We start from the raw sequence: 25,821 nt of genomic DNA on the forward strand, positions 1-25,821 counted from the left end.
TTATTAAACAGGGAATCCTTTCCCCATTGCTTGTTTTTGTCAGGTTTGTCAAAGATCAGACGGTTGTAGATAAGTTGTATTGCCTCCAAGGCCTCTGTTCTGTTCCATTGGTCTATATCTCTGTTTTGGCACCAGTACTATGCTGTTTTGATCACTGTAGCCTTATAGTATAGTTCGAAGTCTGGTAGTGTGATGCCTCCCGCTTTGTTCTGATTAGTTTTTTTCTATTTCTATTTCAGTAACTTAAAACCCCTTGCTCTAATTGTGAGTTTAGAACCATGGCAAAAACTACTGAAAAATATCGAAACTCTAAGCAAACATTGATTTAATCAGTAGTTTTTTGGTTTTTGTTTTTTTTCCTCTTCTTTTCTTTGGAGTCTTGACATTTGCTTTTGTTGATTATTTTTGTTGTCTTTGCCATTTAAAAAAGCTGGTTTGTATTTATTTTTGCCAGCTTAAATTTGTAACCATGAGCGTATTAAAATTATAATACTATTCCATTGAACCTTATGAGTTGTCATCATGCCTTTCAAAATGTTTCAATATTGGCAGTATCATCTAGTTTAATATAATACAATGACTTGCTCCCAAGTCTGCTTATTTCTGAATATTAATATGTATTATTAAACATTCTGAGGGAAAAAAAATAACTTTGTGCTGTAAATCATGTATGATTATTAGACACCAATTCCCAAATGTCATTTGCCAAACCATAGGCAAAAGGTTAAAGGATGTTGTCATCAATAAAGAAATCTATGGTGCTTCCAAAAAGGTTAAAACAAATTGAGTAGAGTTTTAGCTTCCTGCTCGCATATCATGTTTTTTGTTTGTTTCTTTACTATTTTTTTTAGATTTACACGTTTGGGTACAGAACAATTGTATGAAAGAGTGATTTTGATTTTCTATCCCCTGTGTAAAACACTATCATGGGAAGCACATTTCCCAATCATTAATAGCATTCGTTATATATAAAATAGGCATAATATTGCCAAATATGTTTCCTATTTTACCAAAATAGTTTACTGTCATCAGTATTAATTTTTGCAGGTTTGATTATATTTTATCATGTATGGTAGCTACCTATAAACTTGCTTAATCATACATACTAAATTTTGATTTGTCAAAATAATAAGATGCTCTTGATTGCATATTTAAATAGAATTAAAAAGCATAACATGAAAAGAATTTTTAAAAGCATTATCCATTCATGGGTGATAATCAGTTTTTGAGGTTTTCTTGGATTTTTGCATTGCCTTGGAATTTTTCTCCATAAAACCTACCTGCCTCTCCTCTGCTGAGTCACACAACACTAAAAGCATATCCTGACTCTAAGAAATTTGGGATCATAGAGTGCCATATATTTTTAACTAAGAGAAAAGTACTTGCATCCATACACGTCTCCTTTGCCATGTGTGTGAACCAATTTTTCTATCCGGAGTTTCTGTAAAATGATGTAGGCGATGTGTAAAACTTAACACAAAATGTATGTATCATAAAAGGACTGGTAAAATTGTTTTCAATTTACTTAGAGCTGCTGGACTAGAATCATTTTATATGAGGAACAATTAGATCAGTAAAGTACACGTGTTTTTGTTTCTCTTTTTGTTCTTGTTGATGCTCTGTGGCATCTGGAGACATGGGCAGACATAATTCTGAATAAAGGACTTTTTTGTTAGATCTCATGTGCTGTGAGGAAACCATGAGGAAACTCAGCCAGGAAATGGATATTAGAATAAGCAAGGAGATACCTGAATAGCTCACATCTAACCAGGCCTGAATATCTATCTACAATGGTTGAACAGAGTAATAAATCTTAGAGGGTCAATGATTCAATTCAAACTGGATTTTTATAAGCAAGTTCACCTCAACTTTTTACTTCAAGTCAACAGATATTTATTAAGGCCCCAGGTGCTATGCTTAACACTATAAAAGACAAGAAAGAAATATTAAGAAATAATCCTTGTACTCCAATTTATAGCATTATTGAATATACATATTATAGTTACACAAAGAAGATAGAAAGTAATAAAGACATTAAGGACATAATCCAAGCAAAAACATATAGTATAAAATATGAGTGTAACTGAAATCATGAAAAGAAAACAGCAGTGCAAAAAGCAAAACTCGGAAGAATTTTTCAGAGGAGGAATCCTTAGGTTGAGGAGTGGGTATAATTGGAATCTGGACTAATCTTGAATCTAATAGCTAACAGTTATTATTCATGTGCCAGGACACATTATAATCACTTTACTTCTAGTAACTTTTATGGTCATCATAACAACCCTATGAGAAAGGCTCTATTATTATACCCATACTCATAGAAACAGAAGTCCTGAGCAGCTAAGTGACTTGCTCAGGTGCGCTAGTTTTAAAATATCATAGTTGAAGTCCCACTCTGGATGTTCAAGCTCCAGAGTTTCTGCTCTTAAGCACTTCCCTATACAGTTTCTTGATGTAGAACATATTTTCAAAGTTAAAGATACAATATTAGTAAGAGTAAAAAAATTGTATCAGGAGGATATGTGTGAGGAATAACAAAGAGATTATCCTTCACTTTGTCCTTCAAAGTGTCTTTGCTGGCAAAGCATTAGGAAATCAAGTTGGATAAAAACTGAATCCAATTTTTTTCTTTTTTTTTCTGGAGACTTGAATGCCTAGTAGATGGGCTTGAAACTGTCCAAAAAGCTATATGTTATCACGGATGGATTTAGGTCAGGGATAATCCTTAAAATGGCAGGATAAATTGGATAGAAGAGAAAAATTAAAGAGATAAAAAATAATTAAGGACATATTTGTGTTCAGCATATAGTTGAACCAATTTAGAAACCGTACCCTTAATTCAGGCTGCTGTGCCAGGACTCTCACTATTAAAGTTCACTCAGGAGATGTCCAACATCCTAGATCACCCATTTTTTTCTCTGTTAGTGCAAAATGTTGTGGACTGGATTTCCAGATACATATTTCTATCTGGCTAGTTAAATACATACTGTAATTAGTTGAGGAAAGTTTTTTCTGGAAGGTGTATATAATCCCATCATGGCAACAGAACCAAGAGCCTCTGCTGAGTGTCTACCAATCTATAGACTTAAATTATTTCCCTGTACTTTCTTCTAGCTCCTTCTATTTCTGTTATCCCCGAAACACCTTGTTGTAGCCTTAAGCAGAATCAACTATCAAATGGCTAACTCCTTCCTCTTGCTGGATTCCTTATCTTTTGGTCCCCAACAGCAGTGAATCTATGCTCCCATCTTGACATTTTACTTATCCCCTTTTCCACCTCCCCCAAATAAAATTCCTCTGTGTCAAAGTTTTATTTAAGTGATAGAAATGACTAAGATTGTCTACAGGGTTCAGTTAGAAAGTAAAGAGGTCTCGAAAGGGAATATAGGAAAATGCCAGTATTTTCTGAGCAAGTGTGGAATAGGTTAAAAATTACCCCCAATGACATAATTATATCTCTAGTCAAGATTTCTCTCCTGAACCATGACATATATATTCATTGTATATATTCACTTAGAAGTATGATAAACATCTTATAGTTAGCACCACAAAATCTTACACCCTAACCTTATTCTCCTGCAATTTTCCATATTATAGTTAATGACAGCTCCATTATTCCACTTGTCTGAGCCAAAATTCTTCATGTTATCCCTGAATCCTCTCCCTACCAACACAGGTGTAGTTGGCCACCAAATCCTAAGGACTCTGCCTTTACAGTGTATCCAGAATTCAACCCTGCCTCCACTCTGATCCAAACCACCACCGTCTCCACCACGGATGATTGCAACGGCCTCTTAACAAGTTTCCCCCTCCTTCCCTTGTCCCATGTAGACTCTGTTCTCAACATACTAGCCACAGGTACCTATTTAAATGAAAAGTCAGATTATATCTCCCACTTCTGTTCAAAACCCCAAGGCTCCCTGTCTCCCTCAATGTAAACAGGGAAGTCCTTATTATCTTCATAAGGCCCTCCATGGTTTACCCACTTCATTCTCTCTGATACTTCCCTGGTAGTTGCTGGCTAATACGCTCCAGCCTTAATCACTTCCTCCATGTTCCTTGACCACTCCTCTAGACACATTCCAGTGTCAGGGCCCTTGTACTTGCTTTACCTACCTGGAATGTTATTCTCATGATTTTTCTTTAGATGCCTAACTACTGCATTTCCTTCAGATCTTCACTTAAAAACCACCTTCTTAGTAAGGTCTTCCCTGGCCCCCTCCTACCTAAAATCCTGACCCCCCCCTACTTTATCCTTCCTTTCCTCCTTCCCTGCTTTAATTTTGCTCCTCAGCACTTAACCACTATCTAATTGAACATATAGTTTAGTCATTCTCCCATTTGTTTGCTTTCTTCTCCTATAGAAGGTGAGATTCCAGGGAGCAAAACTTTTTCTTTCTGGATCATGACTATATCCCCAAGACATAACATGACTGTCTTGTGGTAGGTTTTCAACAAATATTTCTTGAGTTAATGAATGAATACAGAGATGTAGCTGTCAGACAAAGAGAGAGAAACCTAGAAAATAGCATTACTAGTTAAAACTAAAGAGGCTAGGGCTGTGTGATGAAAGTTGTGCCTAACGGTACTGAATCCTGCCAAGAAGGGAAAAGATACAATGAGAAATCTATTACTAAATGAAAAAATAGAAATTTCCTTCAGGAAATAAATATGGTTAAAAATGTGAATTATAGACCAGGCGAGGTGGCTCACACCTAGAATCCCAGCATGTTGGAAGGCCAAGGTGGGCGGATCACCTGAGGTCAGGAGTTCAACGTGCTGAAACCCTTTCTCTACTAAATATACAAAAAATAGCCATGCATGGTGGTGGGAGCCTGTAAGCCCAGCTACTTGGGAGGCTGAGACAGGAGAATAGCTTGAACCCTGGAGGCAGAGGTTACAGTGAACCAAGATCACACCATTACACTCTAGCCTGGGCAGCAGAAGCAAAACTCAATCTCAAAAAAAAAAAAATGCATATTATAGGTGTTTCCAGCTATCTGCTAATGTTAGTCCTTCAAAGAAATGAAAACTGAGAAATCATTAGAAAGCAATTTTATCATTTCTACTAAAAAATAAAGTTCAATATATTTCAAACCAGAATATCATTGAAATACTGAAGTAATTTTCAGGGGAAAATTCACTAAAACAACAATCCATTTCATATTATCTTACATTTTAACTTACGCTTTTATGTATTTGAAATTTGATGATTTCCTTTGAAGACTTTTTTGTAATTGAAACTTTTTGACTACGAAAACATTGGCAACTTCTCTTGTAAAATTTTATTACTGAGGACAAACTTTTTAACAGAAGAAAAATTAGCCAATTAATGTTTGTATGTATATCCCACAGTAGACATATTATTTAAAATCTTAACTTGGAAAGAGTTGTATACTTGTGAAAGTGTACATGAGCTTATTTCTAGGTATGAAATATAGGAGCAAAGACACTTATAAATTATAGATATTTTTGTTTAGTAATTGGATGTTGAAGATTAAGAAATGGCTGAATTGAATGACCACAGAGACAGGACAGCAGAAATTATCCTATTTTGATTGATTGTTTGATTGAGATGGAGTTTTACTATTGTTGCCCAGACTGTAATGCAATGGCGCAATCTTGGCTCACTGCAACCTCTGCTTCCTAAGTTCCAGTGATTCCCCTGCCTCAGCCTCCTGAGTAGCTGGGATTACAGGTGCATGCCACCATGCCTGGCTAATTTTTGTATTTTTAGTAGAGATGATGTTTCACATGTTGGTCAGGCTGGTTTGGACTCCTGACCTCAAGTGACCCACCTACCTCGGCCTCCCAAAGTGCTGGGATTACAGGCATGAGCCACCATGCCCGGCCACTATTTTAAATAATAGAATTTACACTGACAATTTTCATAGTATTTGGGAAGCAAAGAGCTTTGCTATAGATAAAAAAGATATTTATTACTTCAGTAAATTCTTTTAAGCTTACTTTCATCCAAAGTGATTAACAGTAAGTTCAATTTGTCAGATATTATTCTCCCCTACTCTAGATCTATTCAGGTTCAGCAATATATACTTTGACATTTATACCCATAAGTTTACCATTTAGATGGTAAAGGCAAGCTCTGTAATGAAAATCTCCGACAGCAAGGGAGTAGTTGTCACTTTACATTCAATGGAAGAAAAACTAAACAGTAGAAGTCTATCCCTTATGATAAAGAACAAAGCATCGTTAAGAGTTTCTTGAGACCTTTATCTTAAACTGATTAGTTGGCAAATAGGTCCCTTGTTTGTTTCCAAGATAAATTATCTGTATTTGCCTTTTATCCTGTTAAAGAAATATACTCCACAACACTTGAATAAACAAAGCACTTTATGTTCAAATTATTTCTGTATGTGTCTCCTTTAAAAACTGATTATCTTCTGAAAGGAGACACACATTTTAAAATCTTTATTTTCATATCTCAAATTGAGGCTGATATTATATCTGTGTTATCAATAAACACTTATTTAAACAATAAGCTTTTCAAATAGATAAATGAACTGAAGCCACATGGCTTATAGATTTCTGCTTTTCCTTACTTTAGGTATCTGGATTTCATCTGCCAGTTGTAAAACTTACTGTGCTATCTAATTTTTCCTCTATTCACAGTATATAATCAGGGTCTTATTTAACTTACTGAGGACTGTGAGCCAGAGTTGCAAATATCCTATTTTAAAATATTAAGAACTCGGGTTATATAAATTCATACACAAATGCCTTTTAGAAATTAAAATTTCATTTTTATGTATATTTATAATTTCCTTTTACAGAAAGAAAGGCTAAAAATAAACATCTTGCAGAATTTCAGTGGGGTAATGAAGAGGTCAATTCATAGGGGCATGTCAAAATTAAGAAGGGAGTTGACTAAAAAGTTGGTACTTTGTCATTTTGACATCATATTTTCAGATAAGGAACTATTCAGGGAGAGAAATAGAAATGTTATATTCTATAGTGATCCTAGGGATTTTTATATCACCATAGCAACTACAGGGACTATGGCTTCATTTTTAGAGGGTCAGAAACTATAAAGATCACTTATTTCTAGACAAACTAAAATAGTAAAATGCTATCAGAGATCTCATCTCTGACTTTACAGAAAGTGCCACAAAATTTTCTTTGGTGCACGTACCATTTTTCTGTGTGCAGTGCCTTGGGAGCACGAATAGGTACAGGAACTTTAAAAAGGATTTATTTCCTGGATTCCAGCCAATTTTGACAGCATTCTCTGAGAATGCACCAAGGAGCTATTATCTAGATAGTCAGGGAGTGTGACATCCCCTGCCCCAGTTTTTGCTTTTTGCTTTTCTCATTTAAGATAGAAAGTTTTTCTGTGATTGCACCACGCTGCTCAGCATTGCTAAAACCGTTCATAACTTGATGCTGAGCAAGTCTACAGCATTCTAGAGAATTGATAGCTCCCCAGAGACTCGGGTTAAAATCAGGAAGCTTGGCAAACTCAAATCCTCAGAGAGTATGTATACATACACAAACAAATACACATACACACATACCATATCAAAGCCATAACTGGATAACTTTTATGTGCTGATGGGGAATATCCTTTATCCCTTCCCTTGAATTTTTTCTCCATGGGTGCTTACAGCTAAGCATTTAAAGGGTTTGGACCCTCTATGTACTAACAAATGTGACTGGTTGCCCAATGTGAATTTAAGTAATCAGCCTTTCATTCAGCTGGCTGCTTGTTATCAAGTGAAGAATTTGTCAGAGTTATGGATCTTTGCCATTGGACTGACAGCCAAGTGAAAATGATGGAGTCAATGACTTACAGAATTGAGAGTTGAATCAAATCAAGTACTTGTGAAATCAGGCTGCCCAGGTCAGGTGAATTAACAGAAGCAGCCAAGAAGATATGTTGGTGCATGGTTCTGGCACCTGACCAAATCGAGCTAGTGGAAAAACCCTAAACATTCCACATAAGGCTCTAGGCTTGGAGCCATCAGAAGATGGTAGTAAAATTCTACCAGGTAAATAAAAGTAAAGAAATAATACTAGACATATACTTGAGTTCAGTGACTTTAAGGGCATCAATAACAAATATGAAACCCATTGTATCTCTTTTATTATAATTTTATTTTATTTTAGATTTGGGAGTACATGTGCAGGTTTGTTACATGGATATATTGTTTGATGCTGAGATTTGGGATATGAATGATCCCATCACTCAGATAGAGAGCATAGTACCCAACAGTATCTGTTATAAGTTTGGTTTTTATCAGTAGTGAACTTCTTCAAGAAACAAGTCTCTGATATCAAATTCAGCAAACTGCAGTGTCGTACTAAGCTATTTTCTATTTTGTAGTGAGAGAGGATGACAACAAATGACAGTGTGATCTGCCTACATTTATGTTTTCCACTTCCAACATGCTATTGTTGCTCTTGATAAGATCACCAATGACCTAAATTGCCCAGGTTGACTTTTCCCTCCTGGTTCTAGCTGCATTTGACTTGGCAACTCCCTCCCTCCTTCCGGTTCTTCTCCTGGGTCTGCTGACTGTTACTCTTTTGGCATACTCATCTCCTTTCTCTGCCTGTGCTTTTCACAGCGTTTCATCTTTATGCCACCTTTCTTCTCACTCTTCACTCTGCAAACCTTTCCTGAGCAATCTAACCATCCTTAGCCTTATTCAACACCACACATCCCAATGACTATCAATTCTCTATGCAAAATTGCTAAAAGACAGTTTTAACCTGCATTTCTCCAGGTAAGTAAATTCTCAGGCTATTTCTGTGGGCTTGTTCTTTCTTTTGTATGGTAATACCTGACCTGTCAGGGAAGTACTTTTTCCACAGAGTTAAATTGAGTTGCTAAACAAAAGAAATAATGAAGGCTTTCCGTCACAAGGTGTACATAGCCTTGAAGAGAATTCCTTGAAATTGTATTTTAAATATACCCTCTTTCTCTGAAATTCACTTATATCACCCATAACCATTGTATCTGACCCTGTTGCTTAGCTGATATATAATAAGAAATGAGAACACAGTTGCTTTTTTTTTAGGTTCCCATTGTAAGCATTGACTTTCACCCTTTACAGCTGACATTATCTATATTCTCACCTGCCTCTACAGCTTAGTTCTTGCTCAAGGCAAGTCCTCATGCACCATAAACATGAAATCTTAGAAGAAGGCAGATAACCCTTTAAGTTCTATTCTTAACTTCTTGACTGTTTCCCTTTCTGATTGTAAAGTTTCCTTCAGAGCCTGTCATCTGGAAAACTGTAAGATCAGCATCAGTCGCTCCCTATCTAACCCAGTCTCCAATTTATAAATCCTTCGCAATTTTGCCCAAAAATATGCAAGAATATTCCCTTTGTTTATACATGATAAAATTTATATTTATTTATCTAGTTGGGAAACACAACATCTCTGGATCAGAGAATACATAATCAATTACACAAAAGCATCTTAGGGCAAGATGTTTATCTGTGAGTGCAGGGGTTTTAATATAGGAGAGAAATCCCAAAATTGTGATCTCAGAGTCTGGATAAAGCACCTGATGCATCAGGGAGGGGAGAGAGGGAGAGACAGAGAGACAGACATACTGAAAGACAGAGACTTTGCTCTGGGATATAAACCAAAGATCTAGGTCTATTATTTTTAGAATATGTGTTGAAATATAATCAAAGGGCTCTTGGAGAGAAATTTTTTAAAATCTCTCCAGAGGAATGCAGTAGTCTAAACTCCAAGGTATACTTGCCATTCAATCATCCCTTAAGCCATTTGCCAGAGCTCTTTGCTTAGAAAGCCTAGTCCATGTATACAAATGTGAAAATATGTATAACTCAGCAATCCTTTCCATCTTACTCCTCTTCTCAAAATCTCATTTCAGCTGCTTATGGAATATCTACAGTTTGATGCCCCAAAGGCTTTTTGGTATGATCATATTCAAAATTGAAGTAATCACTTATGCACACATAAACAAGCATGCACCCATGGAACCTGGTCATCCATCCGAAATTGTTTTACTCATTGATACCACAAATCATGTAGATGCCCAGGCCAGATACCTAAGAGTCATTCAAGTTCTTTGACTTCTTCACACAACAGACAATCACTGAATTCTGCTGAGCTGATTTCCTAAACTTCCTTCCCAATTCAACTCAAATGTGAATAGCAACAAGATACTTGATTCAATTATTGAACTTTTGTGGATACTGTAGGTGTGGTAATGGTATTATGTGTACTTTCCCTGAAAAAGTTCTCATGAGAGAATATTTCAGCATGAGAAAAGTGCTGACGTATTTATGGATAAAATAATATATCAATTTGTTTCAGAATAATCTTGTTGAAGAGGTGAGTGGGTGGGATTATACATAAAACAAGGTTGTCCATGGAGTCATAACAGTTGGCACTGGATTATAGGGTTATGGGAGCTATTTGTATTATTTTCCTACTTTCATATATATTTGAAATCTTACATAATAAATTTTAAAATTCATAGTTCCCCATTAGCTACTAAAGTATAGGCAGAATTTTCTGTTGAGATTCAAAGCACGTTATTGAACATCCTCAGCTTTTGTTTCCTGGCCCATCTTCCCCTAAGCTTCTATGTTACCAAAAAGGCAGCCAAATATGACTGCCCTTGTTACCTCTCTTTGCATTTGTGTTACCTACTAGCTATAATGTTCTTCTCACTTCTACTACTCAGCTATGTCTACTGCAAATTACACCTTCTTCATGAATTCTTTCCTGAGCCTGTGACCAAATATGATATCTGATACATTTTTTCTCTGAACTTCTAGAAAATGTTTGGTGCCACTTAAAATACTCATCTTTTTCCTCCTCATCTAGCTGAGACTTCATTTTTTTCTTCAATTCTTCATAACCTTTCTTACTACTAAAACAAAACCCACTTAAAACTTTTTAAAAGCACAGTGAACTGTGTTTCACACACCTTTGTTTCTGCTGTATTGCTCCGTACACATGGAAATAACTCAATAAATTTTGCCCAGTTGACCTTATACACAATTTAGATGATCAAAATAACCAAATTCATACTAGCAAGAATAGCCAGAATTTAGTTTTTAGCAAATTTATTTGAGAATAAATATGTTTAGATTTTTCTTTCTTCCTATATAATAAATTTGTCATTTCTGATTTTTTTCCTAAATAGAATATAAATAAAACATGAACTGAATTTATGGAACCATCTATTTATTCATTTATTCAACAAAAATATATTTGCCATCTATCATGTGCCAAGCGCAGGTTTGAGCTTTGGAATCCCAACGGATAATATCCCTGTACTCACAGGTTTCAGTCTACTTGGATATACAGGCCATTTGATATAAATATGTTAATTTTAGTAATAAGGGTGTCTATGAAGAACAGTGAAGAATAATGTAAGGAATAGAGAGTGATTGCTGATGCTCATTAAAATAGAGTAGTAGAGAAGGCCCCTTAACATGAGAAAGAAATAAGGGAACCATTTCCTAAATGTTGGTTAGGAAAACTATTTTTGGCAGAGAAAACCACAAGGACAGAAATTTTGAAGCAAGAACATAGTTGGTATATGCAAGGAATGCAATAAAGCTAGAGGTTGAAGTATTGTGGACCACAAAGAGACTGGGAAGAGATGATGTTGGAATGGTAGGTAGTATACAAGCAAGTCATATAGAGATCTATAGACCATAGTCAACATTATGCTTTTTTTAAAAAAAAAAGTAAAAGCAAGTTTATTAAGAACATAAAGGAGTAAAGAATGGCTATTCCATAGGCAGGGCAGTGGTGGGCTGCTCGACTAAGGGAACTTATAGTTATTTCTTGATTATATGCTGAACAAGGGGTGCATTGTTCATGAGTTTTCTGGTAAAAGGAGTAAGCAATTCCCAGAACTGAGAGTTCCTCCCATTTTAGACTATATCAGGTAACTTCTTGATATTGCCTTGGCATTTGTAAACTGTCAAGGCACTGTTAAGAGTGCCTTTCAGTGGGCTACTGCATTGTAATTAGTGTATAATGAGCAGTGAGAAGGACCATCTTGTTTTTCATGGGTTTTGACCTGCTTATTTACAGCAACCTGCTTTATCAGCAAGGTCTTTGTGACCTGTATCTTGTGCTGACCTCCTGTCTCATCCTGTGACTGAATGCCTAACCTCCTCAGAATGCAGCCCAGTAGGTCTCAGCCTTATTTTTTCCAGCCCCTATTTAAGACAGGGTTGCTCTGGTTTCAATGCCTCTGACATACTTCCCCCCTTTCTTTGACAACAGAACCCTTAATCCTAAGAGTAGGAGAGGGATGAAAATCTATCTTCTGTAACTTCTTCAGGCTCAATATAGCTAATGATATTTCTGCCTAACTGTTAGGGTCTCTTGTATTTAGGGTAGAGAAGAGCTCAGTCAGCAAGCATCAGTTTGGTGAGGGCTATTCATAACTGATAAAAGGTGATATCTGGAAGATTAGTAAGTGTTCAGTTTAAGAAAATATTGTGTAAGCTTATTCTGCATTCCTATACAAATAGTATAACAGCAAATATATTCCATAACAGTAAAGCAAAATAAGCAAGATTATCCCAAGTAAACTAAATTAGAAAATTTTCATGAACTAGGCAACTCTTGGAACCAAGACGATATGAAGTTGCTAGCTGATTTCAACACATGTCCATAATTCCAGTAATGATCCAGAATTCTATACTACCCATCCTTCTTGTTTCTTCTGAGCTGAAGTTAGAGATCACTGGTGGGTTCACGGGAATAATCAGGGTCAGTGTATATGGCAGGAAGAAACTCAAAAACAACAGATCAGACTAATAACCGGTATACCATAGTTCTTAAAACATAATTTTTTCTCTTTCCAGTCTCCTATTTCTATTAAAGACAAATCATAATAGGACATATTTGCTTTATTATACTTGGCCTGATTATTTGTATAAAGTGCAGGAAGAATAATTATTTTTCATGTAGGCTTTTAAAATTGGCTGTGATTGAACTCTGTGTTGAAGAGCCACTGGAAGATTTTGAGGAGAGGAGTAATATGATCCCAATTACGTTTTAAAATAATCTCTTTGGCTCTCGTGTAGAGAATTATTCAGGAGAAGGGAAAGAATGGAAGCACGAGGAAATAGGTTTGTTATAATCCAGATGAGAGACAATGATATCTTATATCAGAGCTGCAGGAAGAAAGGTAGTGAGAAGTGGTTAGATCTGAATTATCTTCTGACAGTCAAGTCAAAACAATTGTTCAATAATTTGAATACTGGAGACTGAAAAAAATTAAGGATGGCTCCAAAGTTTTCCGTCTGAATAATTGTTAATTGAATTACTATAATTCAATTGAAATTAGTAATTGCCATTTACTGAAATGAGGGAATCTATGGGAGGAGAAGGATTAGAAAATACAGTTCAGAATTTTGTTTGGGTCATATTAAGTTTGAAAGTCTCATGAGACCTCCAAGTGTTGAGAAATTACTAGCATTTGTTAGACTGGAGTTCAGAGGAGAGGTCCAGGCTTGAGATGTACATTTGTGTGTCATTGTCTGATACAGGATGTTTAAAATTATAAAAACAAATGGGAGGAATTATGGAAAGAGAAGAAAATAAGTGCAAACACTGAGCCAGAGCACTCTAATATTAAGATCAGGATGAGAAGAAGGATCCAGCAAAGGAGACTGAGAAATAGTGGACATAAAGGTAGAAGAAAAATCAGAAGAGGTCAAGATACAGAAGCCAAATGAAGTCAGTTTTAAGATGTAGGGTGTTATCCACTCTATCAGGATGAGGTTTATGATTTACCAATTGAATTTGAGCGTGTCAAAGTCACTAGAAAGTCACTTTAAAAAGTCAATAATTAAGAATTGCAATACCATTTGTTACCTTTGGGATTTATATGTATATATTTCCTTTTGTATAGACAACTAATTCATTTTTTACTTGTTTTAAAATTTTTGTATTACAGAATATAAAAGATACCCTACAACAAATCTCAGGTCGTATTGACGTAATTCACAGCAAGAAGACAGCAACATTGCAAAGTGCCAAGCCGGTGGAAAGGGTGAAGCTACAGGAAGCTCTCTCCCAGCTTGATTTCCAATGGGAGAAAGTTAACAAAATGTACAGAGACCGACAAGGGTAGGTAGCACATATATTTTGATTGATACCTACAGAAATGATTTGTTTTCAGGGAACTGTACAGTTTATTTCAGTACTGTCCATGGAAAAAAGACAGGGAGAAAGAGAGAGGTATCACTGTCATTGAAAAATGGTAAGTAAAATGAGAACAAATAATGATGAACAGTTCAGACAAATGAGCTGAATTCTAGAAATTATTCAGTATTAAATTTAGCATTATGTTGAAGCATTGTGTCTTCTAAAATTTCAGGTAATGGTAAATCATATTAGGTCATCAAGTTGAAGTACTATAAACAATTGTTTGATTTAACATCTTTAGTCAAATCTGTGTCCAAATAGTCATGGGAGTTTGATACTTACATTAATATGTTTAAAAATATTACCTATCAATAAAAAATTGATTTTCATTTATTATTTCTATTTTGGAGGGTGACACTTTACACGTTGCATGCCCCTCCCTCACAGTTTTTTTGCCATAGGGAATTTGTTAAGTTGATTTAAAGTTATGTTTCTTCTTAACTGAAATATTTAGCTGTTGATTTATTTGGGGGGTGGCAGAAATTCATGTACATTATTTAGCCTCACATCACAAGAAGTGGAATACTTTTTCTTTGACATTTTTAGATTAAAAGTAATAAAGTTCTCTAACAGCCTAAAGTGATTCATTTCAAAGTTATTTATTCTTGAGGTAGGTTTCTTAATTATTCTCAGGGGAAATAAAATAATTCATCTAATAATTATAGGGAACCTCCATGATATCTATTACATCTGTCTATTTCTAACCATCTTGACTCCTATTTTAGTTATTGGTTTACTACATCAGGCACCTAAAGAAAGACTTCTAGCATTTATCTTAGTTGTCTCAAATTATTATCTTCACTTTGTTTTCAATGGTCTTTCATTGGCCATCATTTTTCTAAAGTGTAAGAGCTTCCTTACTATAATCTCATTCCCTTGAGAATGAAACCCTGACTCCTTAATAGTGCTTAATTATCTGATCAGCCTCACTGTTTATTTCTTCATGCCTGCCCTACAGGCCCTCCAAATTATGTTCTAGCGATATTAAATCAATTTGGCAGATGCCCAAGTGTTTTGTGCTCCCTCTGACCTACCTGTTCTTCAGGTCTCACTTCAGATGTTGTCTTTTTCTAGAAATCCTAAAACTATTAGTTGCTTATAACATCTGGAAATACGGATATTATTTCATCATTTAATGTAATATACTATCAATAAATCATTTATGTATTTGGAAATATTTCCAGACTTGGTGGCTACCCTGTAGAATATATGATCTGATGTGCCAACTCCTAGAACTTACCACATAGTAATCAATTTGTTTACTTTTCTTCCTCCTGCACAAGCTCCTTATAGAAAAGGGCTATGTTATATTTGTGTTATATGTTTAGGACTGATACAGTGCTGAGCACAAAGTTGGTGTTCAGTGTGTCTGGACTCAAGCCTCCTCTCAGAAACCTGAGAATATTTCCCCGTTGGATAGTCGAACAGATTTATCTCAACTTCCAGGCCAGGTGCAGTGGCTCATATCTGTAATCCCAGCGCTTTGGGAGGCTGAGTCGAACAGATCACTTGAGTTCAGGAGTCTGAGACCAGCCTGGCCAACATGGTGAAACCCACCTCTCCGTTAAAAACACAAAAATTAGCTGCGTGTGGTAGCATGCACTTATAGTCCCAGGTACTTGGGAGTCTGAGGCAGGAGAATCCCTTGAGTGCAGGAAGCAGAGGCTGCAGTGAGCCCTGAGCCAAAATCCGCCACTGCACTCTGACCCGGGTGACAGAGCAAGGCTCCATCTCAAAAGAGAGAGAGAGAGAGATTGATTTATCTCAACTTCCTTTAAAATAGATGGTCCCAGAGTATCCAAAGCTAGGCTTGATAAAGGAATAGAAACTCAGCCACTCTGTGTATATGCTGCAAATGCAAGCTTAACCTTATAGTATGATGGCTCATGCTTGTAATCCCAGTGCTTTGGGAGGTTGAGGTAGGCAGATCACTTGAGCCCCAGAATTTGGTCAGGAGTTGTTAAATTTCCTTTGACTTTTAGTATAATCTCAGATAAAAACTGTCTTAATTAATTGCTGATGAGTGCAGGCTTTAGAGTTCCAACCTGTATTGGAATCCTGGTTTTGCTGCTGACTATCTATATGTCCTTGAGCAAGTTTCTTAAGTCTTCTGCTCCATACGTTTCTTATGTTTAAAATAGAATAAGAATAGTGTCTTTGTCACAGGGTTATGAGGATTATCTGACAGAATGCATATAGGGAGCTTAGTGGATTGCTTAAACATGATAATGGCTCTGTTAAGGTTGGCAATTTTGATGATGAAAATGGTGATCTTATGGCTCTGATAGTCATGACGTGTTAATACATTCTTACACGCTTTCAAATTTCTCTGAGAACCACAGAGAGAACAATTAGACTCAGTCCCCACTTTGAAGAGCTTCACAGTCTTGGAGAGAACATGGACAACGAGCCAGTAAAATAAGAGTTGATAGACTGGAGCTGTACAAAACAAGATCACTGGGGAATGGAATGAAAACATCTTACTAAGAATTAGCAATAAATCAAGGTCTATAGACCAGTCAAGGTTCTGAGTTACAACTAACAGAAAGTGACTCTGGTAGAATTATATAAATTACTGGAAGGATATCACTCACACCTCATGGAATCAATGCGAAAACCTGAGAGCTAGGTTTCACAATGAGAAGAAACTATAAAGGAAGAGCAGGCTGGGCATACAGTAACATATCCATTATCAAGCTATGAGGTAAATCTGAATTATTTTTGCTCTCATGCCAATGTCCACTGCTTCACCAGGAGCACCATGGCATTGGACATTGCTTGCTATTGTCACTGCCAAAAAAAAAAGTATCTAAATTATTTCTTCTTTCTGTGTGTCGCTCAAGCTACAATTAGGGTCTCTGGCAGAAGTATTTGATAAGTCAGAGGATGGATTTTTTTCTTTGAAGCGGCAGTTAGTAGATATTTTTGTCCCTGCAGACCATGTAGTCTCTGTCACAACTACACAACACTGCTATTATAGGGTGAAGGAAACCATATATAATATATCAATGGGTGGGCATGTTGTGTTCAAATAAAACTTTATTTACCAAGGTAGATGGCAGGCTGGATTTTGCTGATGGGCCATAAATTGATGACTGCTGCTATAAGACAGATTTAGGCCACAGAACTAGGTTCCCATTGCCAGGGGTCAGGGAAAATAAATAGCTGAATTTGTTCTTCATTGTGGTGGCAGTCAATGCCTTGTGTCCTACTAAGTCCCATACAATGGTAGATTTTTGAATCCTTGGATAGATTTAGAAGCTATTCGTTTATCAATACACAGATGTTCAGTACAGCCTTCATGTGGTATTCTCAACAAAAAAGTAAGCCAACTTGGGTTTAAGTCAAAATAAATTTGAGCTAGTAAGAAGAGCTATATTGGTCTTTTTCTTATATGGTATATGTATGGTAGTATTAGCTATGACTGCAGTAATGTTGTGAGACAAATCACCCTAGAACTCACTGAATGAAAATAACAGGCATTTCTGACTGTTTAGGTTACTTATAGTTTGACTGACTCAGCTGGGCTTGGCTGGGAAGCTCTGCTTCAAGATGTGGATTAGCTGAGCTAGGCTCCAGGATGCATGTTGGATTAAGGTCTGCTATATATGTCTTTGCACTGAACCTAAGATGAAGGATCAGTGGCGTATTTTCATGACAAGTCACCAAAGAATGAATCTGACCTCCCAAGAACACTCAGGATCTATGTTCCTGTGAAGTTCACTGACATTTGATTGGCCAAAGTAAATTACATTGCCAAATCTAACATCAATAGAATGGGAAAGTAGACTCTTCCTACAGTGGAAGGTGGAGATACGTTAATATCGATGATAGATTGGACAGGGAAAATGTGGCACATATACACCATGGAATATTATGCAGCAATCAAAAATGATGAGTTCATGTCCTTTGTAGTGACATGGATGAACCTGGAAACCATCATTTTCAGCAAACTGACGCAAGAGCAGAAAATCAAACACCGCATGTTCTCACTCATAGGTGGGTGTTGAACAATGAGAACACATGGACACACGGAGGGGAGCACTACACACTGGGGTCTGTTGGGGGGAAATAGGGGAGGGACAGTGGGGGGTGAGGAGTTGGTGAGAGATAGCATGGGGAGAAATGCCAGATATAGGTGAAGGGGAGGAAGGCAGCAAATCACACTGCCATGTGTGTACCTATGCAACAACCTTGCATGTTCTTCACATGTACCCCCAAACCTAAAATGCAATAAAAAAATTTAAAATTTTTTTCCCATTCTGTTGGTTGCCGATTCACTCTAATGACCGTTTCTTTTGCCGTGCAGAAGCTGTGGAGTTTCATTAGGTCCCATTTGTCTATTTTGGCTTTTGTTTTCAATGCTTTTGGTGTTTTGGTCATGAAGTCCTTGCCTACACCTATGTCCTGAATGGTTTTGCCTAGATTTTCTTCTAGGGTTTTTATGGTGTTAGGTCTTATGTTTAAATCTTTAATCCATCTGGAGTTAATTTTAGTGTAAGGTGTCAGGAAGGGGTCCAGTTTCTGCTTTCTGCACATGGCTAGCCAGCTTTCCCAACACCATTTATTGAACAGGGAATCCTTTCCCCATTGCTTGTTTTTGTCTGGTTTTAAAAAAATGTTTGCTGAACAATAATTCAAATTATTAGAGATAGTTAATAATTTATAACATGATTTCTTGCAGCTAGAAAATGTCTTAGTGGTTATGCCCTGCTTCATTATTTTATAAGGGAGAAAGCTATATTTCAAAGATGTTACATGACTTGCTAAGTATATACTAAATAGTATATCTGCATATTTCTCTTTCACCAAAATATTTAGCTCTGATAGGTTTGCATAGTTTATTCAAAATAAGTTACACATACAAGAAAATGTATATATTTAGATTCTCAGCATTCCTACGGTTCAAGTTCTGAGACCATCATTAAACATTAAATTCATGAATGTTATAACTGCAAAACTCACCTCTATTAAATGTCATAAAGCAAAACAGACATTGCTCTTTAGGTGAGAACAAGAAGATATTAAAAGCCAGACTAATTTGTGACTGCCCATTCATTATCTAATATACCTGCTTCCATACATTGTCTTTTAGCAAATAGAATTTCAACATGTATCTCAACAAGTTACAAATTATCTAAACTTTAAAAGCCTTATTTTCATGGACATTCTGATTGTTCACAAAGAGTCAACACAGTCAGCAGTAAATCCACAAACACCATGAACTTGTGGATAGATATATTTATATGTAAGATTACTAGTTAACTTTTTGGGAAATTAATATTACTGCTAAATTCAGTTTTCATAGATTTTCTGATGGGTAACCAGCTGCTTATAAAATATTCCTTTAGGAAACATGTAAAAACAAATAATTTGCATAAGATCTATGTATGATTAGAAAAACAAAGCTCTTTTCTTCTTTCAACAAACACTTAAGAAGGGCCTACTAAATGCCAGATGCTATACTCTGGTATCCTTAGTTTCTTTCTGATACCGTCTTTATTAAACCCTTTAAGCCATTAATGAATGTTTCCCACTTTTAAGAAATGACTTCCCAAAGACTTAGAGGATAGAACAGCTCAAGTGATATCAAAATGAAAGCAGTTTCTAGACTACAAATTGCTGTACAGCCATAAGATGGCATTATTGTGTAACAACAAAGTTCCTGTCAAACATCAAGAAAGTAAGGTTTTAAAATCAATATTTCCTTCTTAGAATTCTACTTAGTCAGATATGTTGGGTCGACTCACCCACCCATATAAGCACTTAAATTCAAGATGGTTCTGAGCTTTAGATATGATGTAAAATAGACATGTGACTAAGAGTATTGATTTATATGTTATTACATTTTACAGCCAAAAAGAAACCTCAAAAAAGTTGGAGAAAGCAGTATAAGGGCATTTAATAAATCAAATGCTCTTATTAATAATATTTTATAAAATAAATGAAATGTCAAAATATGAACACAGTGTTGTATAAAATATGTCAGAAATAAGAGAATATTTATTGTATGAATCTATTATATGAAACTAAAAACATAGACACTTGGGAGTTTAGAGGTCAGATAGGAGTTGCCTTTGTGAGTTGTGGTTAACAAGGGCTTCTAGAAGCAGGTTTCTCAGGACTGGGTAATGTTCTGTTTCTTGATCTGGATGCTAGTTGCATTGTTATGTTTCCTTTAGGAAAGTTTATGGAACTATATACTTGTGATATGTATGCATTTCTATGTGAAAGCTGGACTGGAATAAAGTTTATACATTTAAAAATAAATATATACTTTAAGGACAGGAGGGACATAAATCATACTTGTTTTAATAAAGAAGGTGTAGCTTTAGGAAAAGCATACTACATTGTTCTATTTTTGGCATTTCACCATGGACCTCTGAACATTTTGTAATTGCCCAGTACAGCCTCTCAGATAAATATGTGGGCACTACTGCTTTAGAGAAAGTGTTTTCCAAAATTATCATCACCATTCTGGAACCACAGTTCCACAGGTCATTAGGATGCTGAGGGTGGTACAGTTGGAAGCTGCTTCCCCAGGGATTTCTCCATTGTTCAGCTCTCATAGTGCTAAGCCTGCAACATTAAAGCACCCACAGACTCTGGCTGTCATTTGTGCTACATGAAGAAAAATGAGACAATGAAAGAAATGAAAGGAGAGAAAACAGGAGTAGAAACCAAATAAATCAGATTCGAAGAGAAAGTCCCTAATCATCTCTGTATTCAGACAGTAGGGAACGAGCATGCAATTCTGCAAACCCATTCCTAATGCAAGCTTCTGATAAGAATTTGCTATCTCAGTTGTAATCTTTCTACTGAGACATTCAATAAATATTTTTCTTTCATGTCAAGGTAAGGAAATAACCTCACACTACCCATATAAGGAAAGAATAATATACTAATCCTCATGTTATCATAATACAATTTTATCTTTCAAAGTGAAAGCTAGAGGGGCAGATGCATAATCTGGGAGTTTTTCCAGAATTGTTTGTTCCTAAATGAGACATTCAGCTATAGCAGCATTAGCAAGCTCTTCTATTTGTCACAATGCCACATGTAGTTGGGGAGATACGTGATAAGCACATACAGGATGCTGACAGCTCAGGAAAGATTATCATTGCAGTCTTAGAATTCATCTGTACCATATTTGAAGATTTTTATGCAAGACTGGATCTTCATTCCTCACCCCAGTTGTATGTATATGTGCCAATACAAAATTCTTACTGTTGGTTTCTGAACTTGATAGAATTAGGAAGTAAGGGGTAAAAAAAATAAACATGCCCTTAACTTAAGAAAGTTGTTCGTATCCTATTCCATAGTCATTGTTTTACTGACTGGAAGAAAGGAATCCCATGGTTTCAGCCATGGGGACAATGCAGAGGAAGATACAATAGACTGATGAAGAAGTAAAATTTTCTATTATTTGTTACACTTTTTAAAATTTGTTAGTTTTAATTTTTGTGGATACATAGCATACATATGTGTGTGTGTGTGTGTGTGTGTGTGTGTGTGTGTGCGCGCGCGCATGCTCGCCATATGTAGTTGGGGAGATACATGATAAGCGTGTATATATATATATATATATATATACACACACACACATATATATATATATATATACACACACACATATATATATACACACACACATATATATATATACACATATATATATATATATGTGGGATACATGAAATATTTTGATATAGGCATGCAAGTATTTTATGGAAAATGGGGTGTTCATCCCCTCAAGCAATTATTCTTTGTGTTACAAACAGTGAAATAGTATTTTTTTTAGTTATTTTAAAATGTACAGTTAATTATTTTGACTATAGTCACCCTGTTGGGCTAGCAAATACTAGGTGTTGTTTATTCTCTCTGTTCTTTGTTCCAATTAACCATTTCGACTTCTCCCTCTACCCCCCACTACCCTTCTCAGCCTCTGATAACGGTTCTTCTACTGTCTATCCCCATGCATTCAATTGTTTTGATTTTTACATCCCACAAAAAAGTGAGACCATGTCATGTTTGTCTTTCTGTGCCTGGCTTATTTCATTTAACAGAATGACCTCCAGTTCAATCCATGATGTTGCAAATGACAAGACCTCATTCTTATTATGGCTGAATAAGTATTCCATTACGTGTATGTACCACATTTTCTTTGTCCATTCATCTGTTGATGGACACTTAGGTTGCTTCCAAATCTTGGCTATTATGAACAGTTCTGCAACAAACATGAGAGTACAGATATATCTTTGATATACTGATGTCCTTTCTTTTGGGTATATACCCAGCAGTGGGATTGCTGAATCATATGGTAGTCCTATTTTTAGATTTTTGAGGCACTTGCGAACTATTCTCCATGTTGGTTGTACTAATTTACATGCCCTACCAACAGCATACAAGAGTCCTCGTTTCTTCACACTCTCTCCAGCATTTGTAATTGCTTGTCTTTGGATATAAGCCATTTTAACTGGGGTGAGATAATATCCCATTGTAGTTTTGCTTTGCATTTCTCTGATGATCAGTGATGCTAAGCATATTTTCATATGCCTGTTTGCCATTTGTATGTCTTCTTTTGGGAAATATCTATTCAAATCTTTTGTCCATTTTCTGATCTAATCATTAGACTTTTTCCTATTGAGTTGTTTTAACTCCTTGCATATTCTGGTTATTGATTCCTTGTCAGATGATTAACTTGCAAATATTTTCTCCCTTTCTGTGGATTGTCTCTTCACTTCATTGATTGTTTCACTGTGCAGAAGCTTTTTGACTTGATGTGATCCCATTGTTCAGTTTTGCTTTTGTTGCCTGTGTTTGTAGGATATTACTCAAAATTTGTTTTGCCCAGACAAATGTCCTGGAGAGTTTCTCCAATCTTTCCTTGTAGTAGTTTCATAGTTTGAGCTCTAGATTTTAGCCTTTAATCCATTTTGATTTGGCTTTTGTTTATGGCAAGAGATAGGGGTCTAGTTTCATTCTTCTGCATGTGGATATACTGTTTTCCCTGTTCCGTTTTTTGAAGAAACTGTCCTTTCTTCAACGTGGGTTCTTGGAAACTTTGTCAAAAATAAGGTAATTGTAGGTGTATATTATGGGTCCTTTGTGGTTCTATGTAAATTTTAGAATTGTTTTTGTTATTTCTGTGAAACATTCCATTGGTATTTTGATAAGAATTGCATTGAATCTGTAGATTGTTTTGGGTAGTTTGAACATTTAAAAAATATTGATTCTTCCAATCCATGAACATGTATATGCAATTATATTTTTGTGTCCTCTCAATTTGTTTCATTAGTGTTTCATAGTTTTCATTGTACAGAACTTTCACTTCCTTAATTCAGTGAATGCCTAGGTATTTCATTTCATTTGTGGCTATTGTAAATGGAAGTACTTTTTTGTATCTTTTTGGATCAGATTTTTCACTGTTGGCATACAGAGATGCTACTCATTTTTGTATGTTGATATTGTATCCTGCAACTTTACTAAATTTGTCTATCAGTGCTAATCATTTTTTTTTGTGGAGTCGTTAGGTTTTTCAAAATATAAGATCATATCATCAGCAAACAAGGAACATTTGCTTTCTTCCTTTCCAATTTGGATGCCCTCTGCTCTGTTTCTTTCTCTTGTCTAATTGCTGTATTCAGGACTTGCAGTACCATGTTGAACAACAGTGGTGAAAGTGGGCATCCTTGCCATGTTCCAGATCTTAGAGGAAAGACTTTCAGTTTTTTCCCACTCAGTATGATACTAGCTGTGGGTGTGTCATATATGGCTTTTATTATGTGGAGGTATGTTCATTCTATTCCCACAGTTTTGAGACTTTTTATCATAAAGCAATGTGGAATTGTAATCAAAAGCTTTTTCTGCATCAATTGAAATGATAATATGGCTTTGTCCTTCATTTTGTTGATAGGATGTATCACATTGATTGATTTGCATATGTTGAACCATGCTTGCATCCCTGCGATAAATCCCACTTGTTCATGATGAATGATCTTTCTAATGTGTTGTTGAATTCAGTTTGCTTGTATTTTTTGAGGAATTTTGCAGCAATATTCATCACAGACACTATCCTGTAGTTTTCTTTATTTTATGTGTCTTTTTCTGGTGTTGGTATCAGAGTAATACCGGCCTCATAGAATGAATTTGGAAATATTCCCTCCTCATCTGTTTTTTTGGAATAGTTTGTGTAGGATTGGTGTGAGTTCCTTTTTAAATGTTTTGTAGAATTAAGCAGTGCAGTCATCAGGTCCCAGGCTTTTCTTTACTGGGAGACTTTACTAAGGCTTTGATTTTGTTTCTCATTACTGGCCTGTTTAGGTTTTGGATTTCTTTATTGTTTAATGGTGGCAGGTTGTATATATCTAGGAATTTATCCATTACCTCTAGATTTTTTTTGTTGGCATATAGTTGCTCATAGTAGCCACTAATGAGCCTTTGAATTTATCTGGTATTAATTGTAGTATCTCCTTTCTCATCTCTGCTTTTATTTATTTGGGTCTCCCTTTTTTCTTCACAAGTCTGGCTAAAGGTTTGTCAATTTTGTTTACCTTTTCAAAAAACCAACTTTCCATTTACTTGAATTTTTGTATGCTTTCTTTATTACAAAATCATTCATTTCTGCTCTGATCTTTGTTATTTCTTTCTTCCACTAAGTTTGGGTTCAATTTGCTCTTGCTTGTCTAGGCCTTTAAGATGCATTGTTAGGTGATTTATTTGAAGTTTTTCTTCTTTTTTAATATGGGCACCCACAGCTATAAATTTTCCTCTTAGTACTACTTTTACTGTATCCCATAGGTTTTGGTATGTGGTGTTTCTTTCATTTTTAAAATAAATTTTCAGTTTCCTTATTAATTTCTTCATAGATCCAGTGGTCCTTTAGTAGCATATTATTTAATTTCCATGTGTTTGTGTAGCTTCTAAAATTCCTCATTGTTGACTTCTAGTTTTATTCCATTGTAGTCAGAGAAGATGCTTGATGTTGTTTCATTTTTAATTTTTAAGACTTGTTTTGTGGCCTACAGTGTGATCTATCTTTGACAATAATCTGTGTGCTGAGGAGAAGAATGTATATTCTATACTCATTGAATTAAATGTTCTGTAAATACCTATGAACTCCATTTATTTAATAGCACAGATTAAGTCCAATGTTACTTTGGTTTAGCTTCTTTCTGGGAGATCTGTCCAGTGCTGCAAGTGGGGGTGTTGAAGGTTCCAGCTGTTATTGTCTTGAAGTCCATCTCTCTCCTAAGCTCTAATAATATTTGCTTTATATATTGGGTGCTCCAGTGTTGAATGCATATGTATTTATAATTGTTATAACCTATTGCTAGATTGACCCTTTTGTCATTATATAATGACCTTCTTTGTCTCTTCTTAAACTTTTTGTTCTGATATCTGTTTTGTGTGATATAAGTATTGCTATTCTTGCCCTTTTTTGCTTTCTATTGTCATGGAATATCTTTTTCTATCCCTTTATTTTCAGTCTATGTATATCTTTATAGATGAAGAGTGCTTCTTGTAGTCAATACACAATTGAGTCTTGTTTTTTCATCCATTCAGATACTGTTTCTCCTCTCCTCTCCTTTACCTTCCTTTCTTTCTTTTTCTTTCTTTTCTTTTCTTTTTTTTTTT

General features: G+C 35.6%; 1 protein-coding gene across 8 annotated transcripts in view; it reads left to right on the forward strand.

The window, feature by feature from the left end:
- The window catches only part of DMD (dystrophin), a 2,133,401-nt gene that overhangs the window by 902,451 nt on the left and 1,205,129 nt on the right, over positions 1-25,821 (forward strand). For all 8 annotated transcript variants that reach the window (XM_017548497.2, XM_037745683.1, XM_037745686.1 and 5 more), the window contains one exon: positions 13,934-14,106. In XM_017548497.2, the coding sequence (XP_017403986.1) occupies positions 13,934-14,106 (173 nt within the window). The remainder of the gene's footprint in view (positions 1-13,933; positions 14,107-25,821) is intronic.

This window comes from Cebus imitator, unplaced genomic scaffold (genome assembly GCF_001604975.1).
Source record: "Cebus imitator isolate Cc_AM_T3 unplaced genomic scaffold, Cebus_imitator-1.0 Scaffold208, whole genome shotgun sequence".
NCBI lineage: Eukaryota > Metazoa > Chordata > Mammalia > Primates > Cebidae > Cebus > Cebus imitator.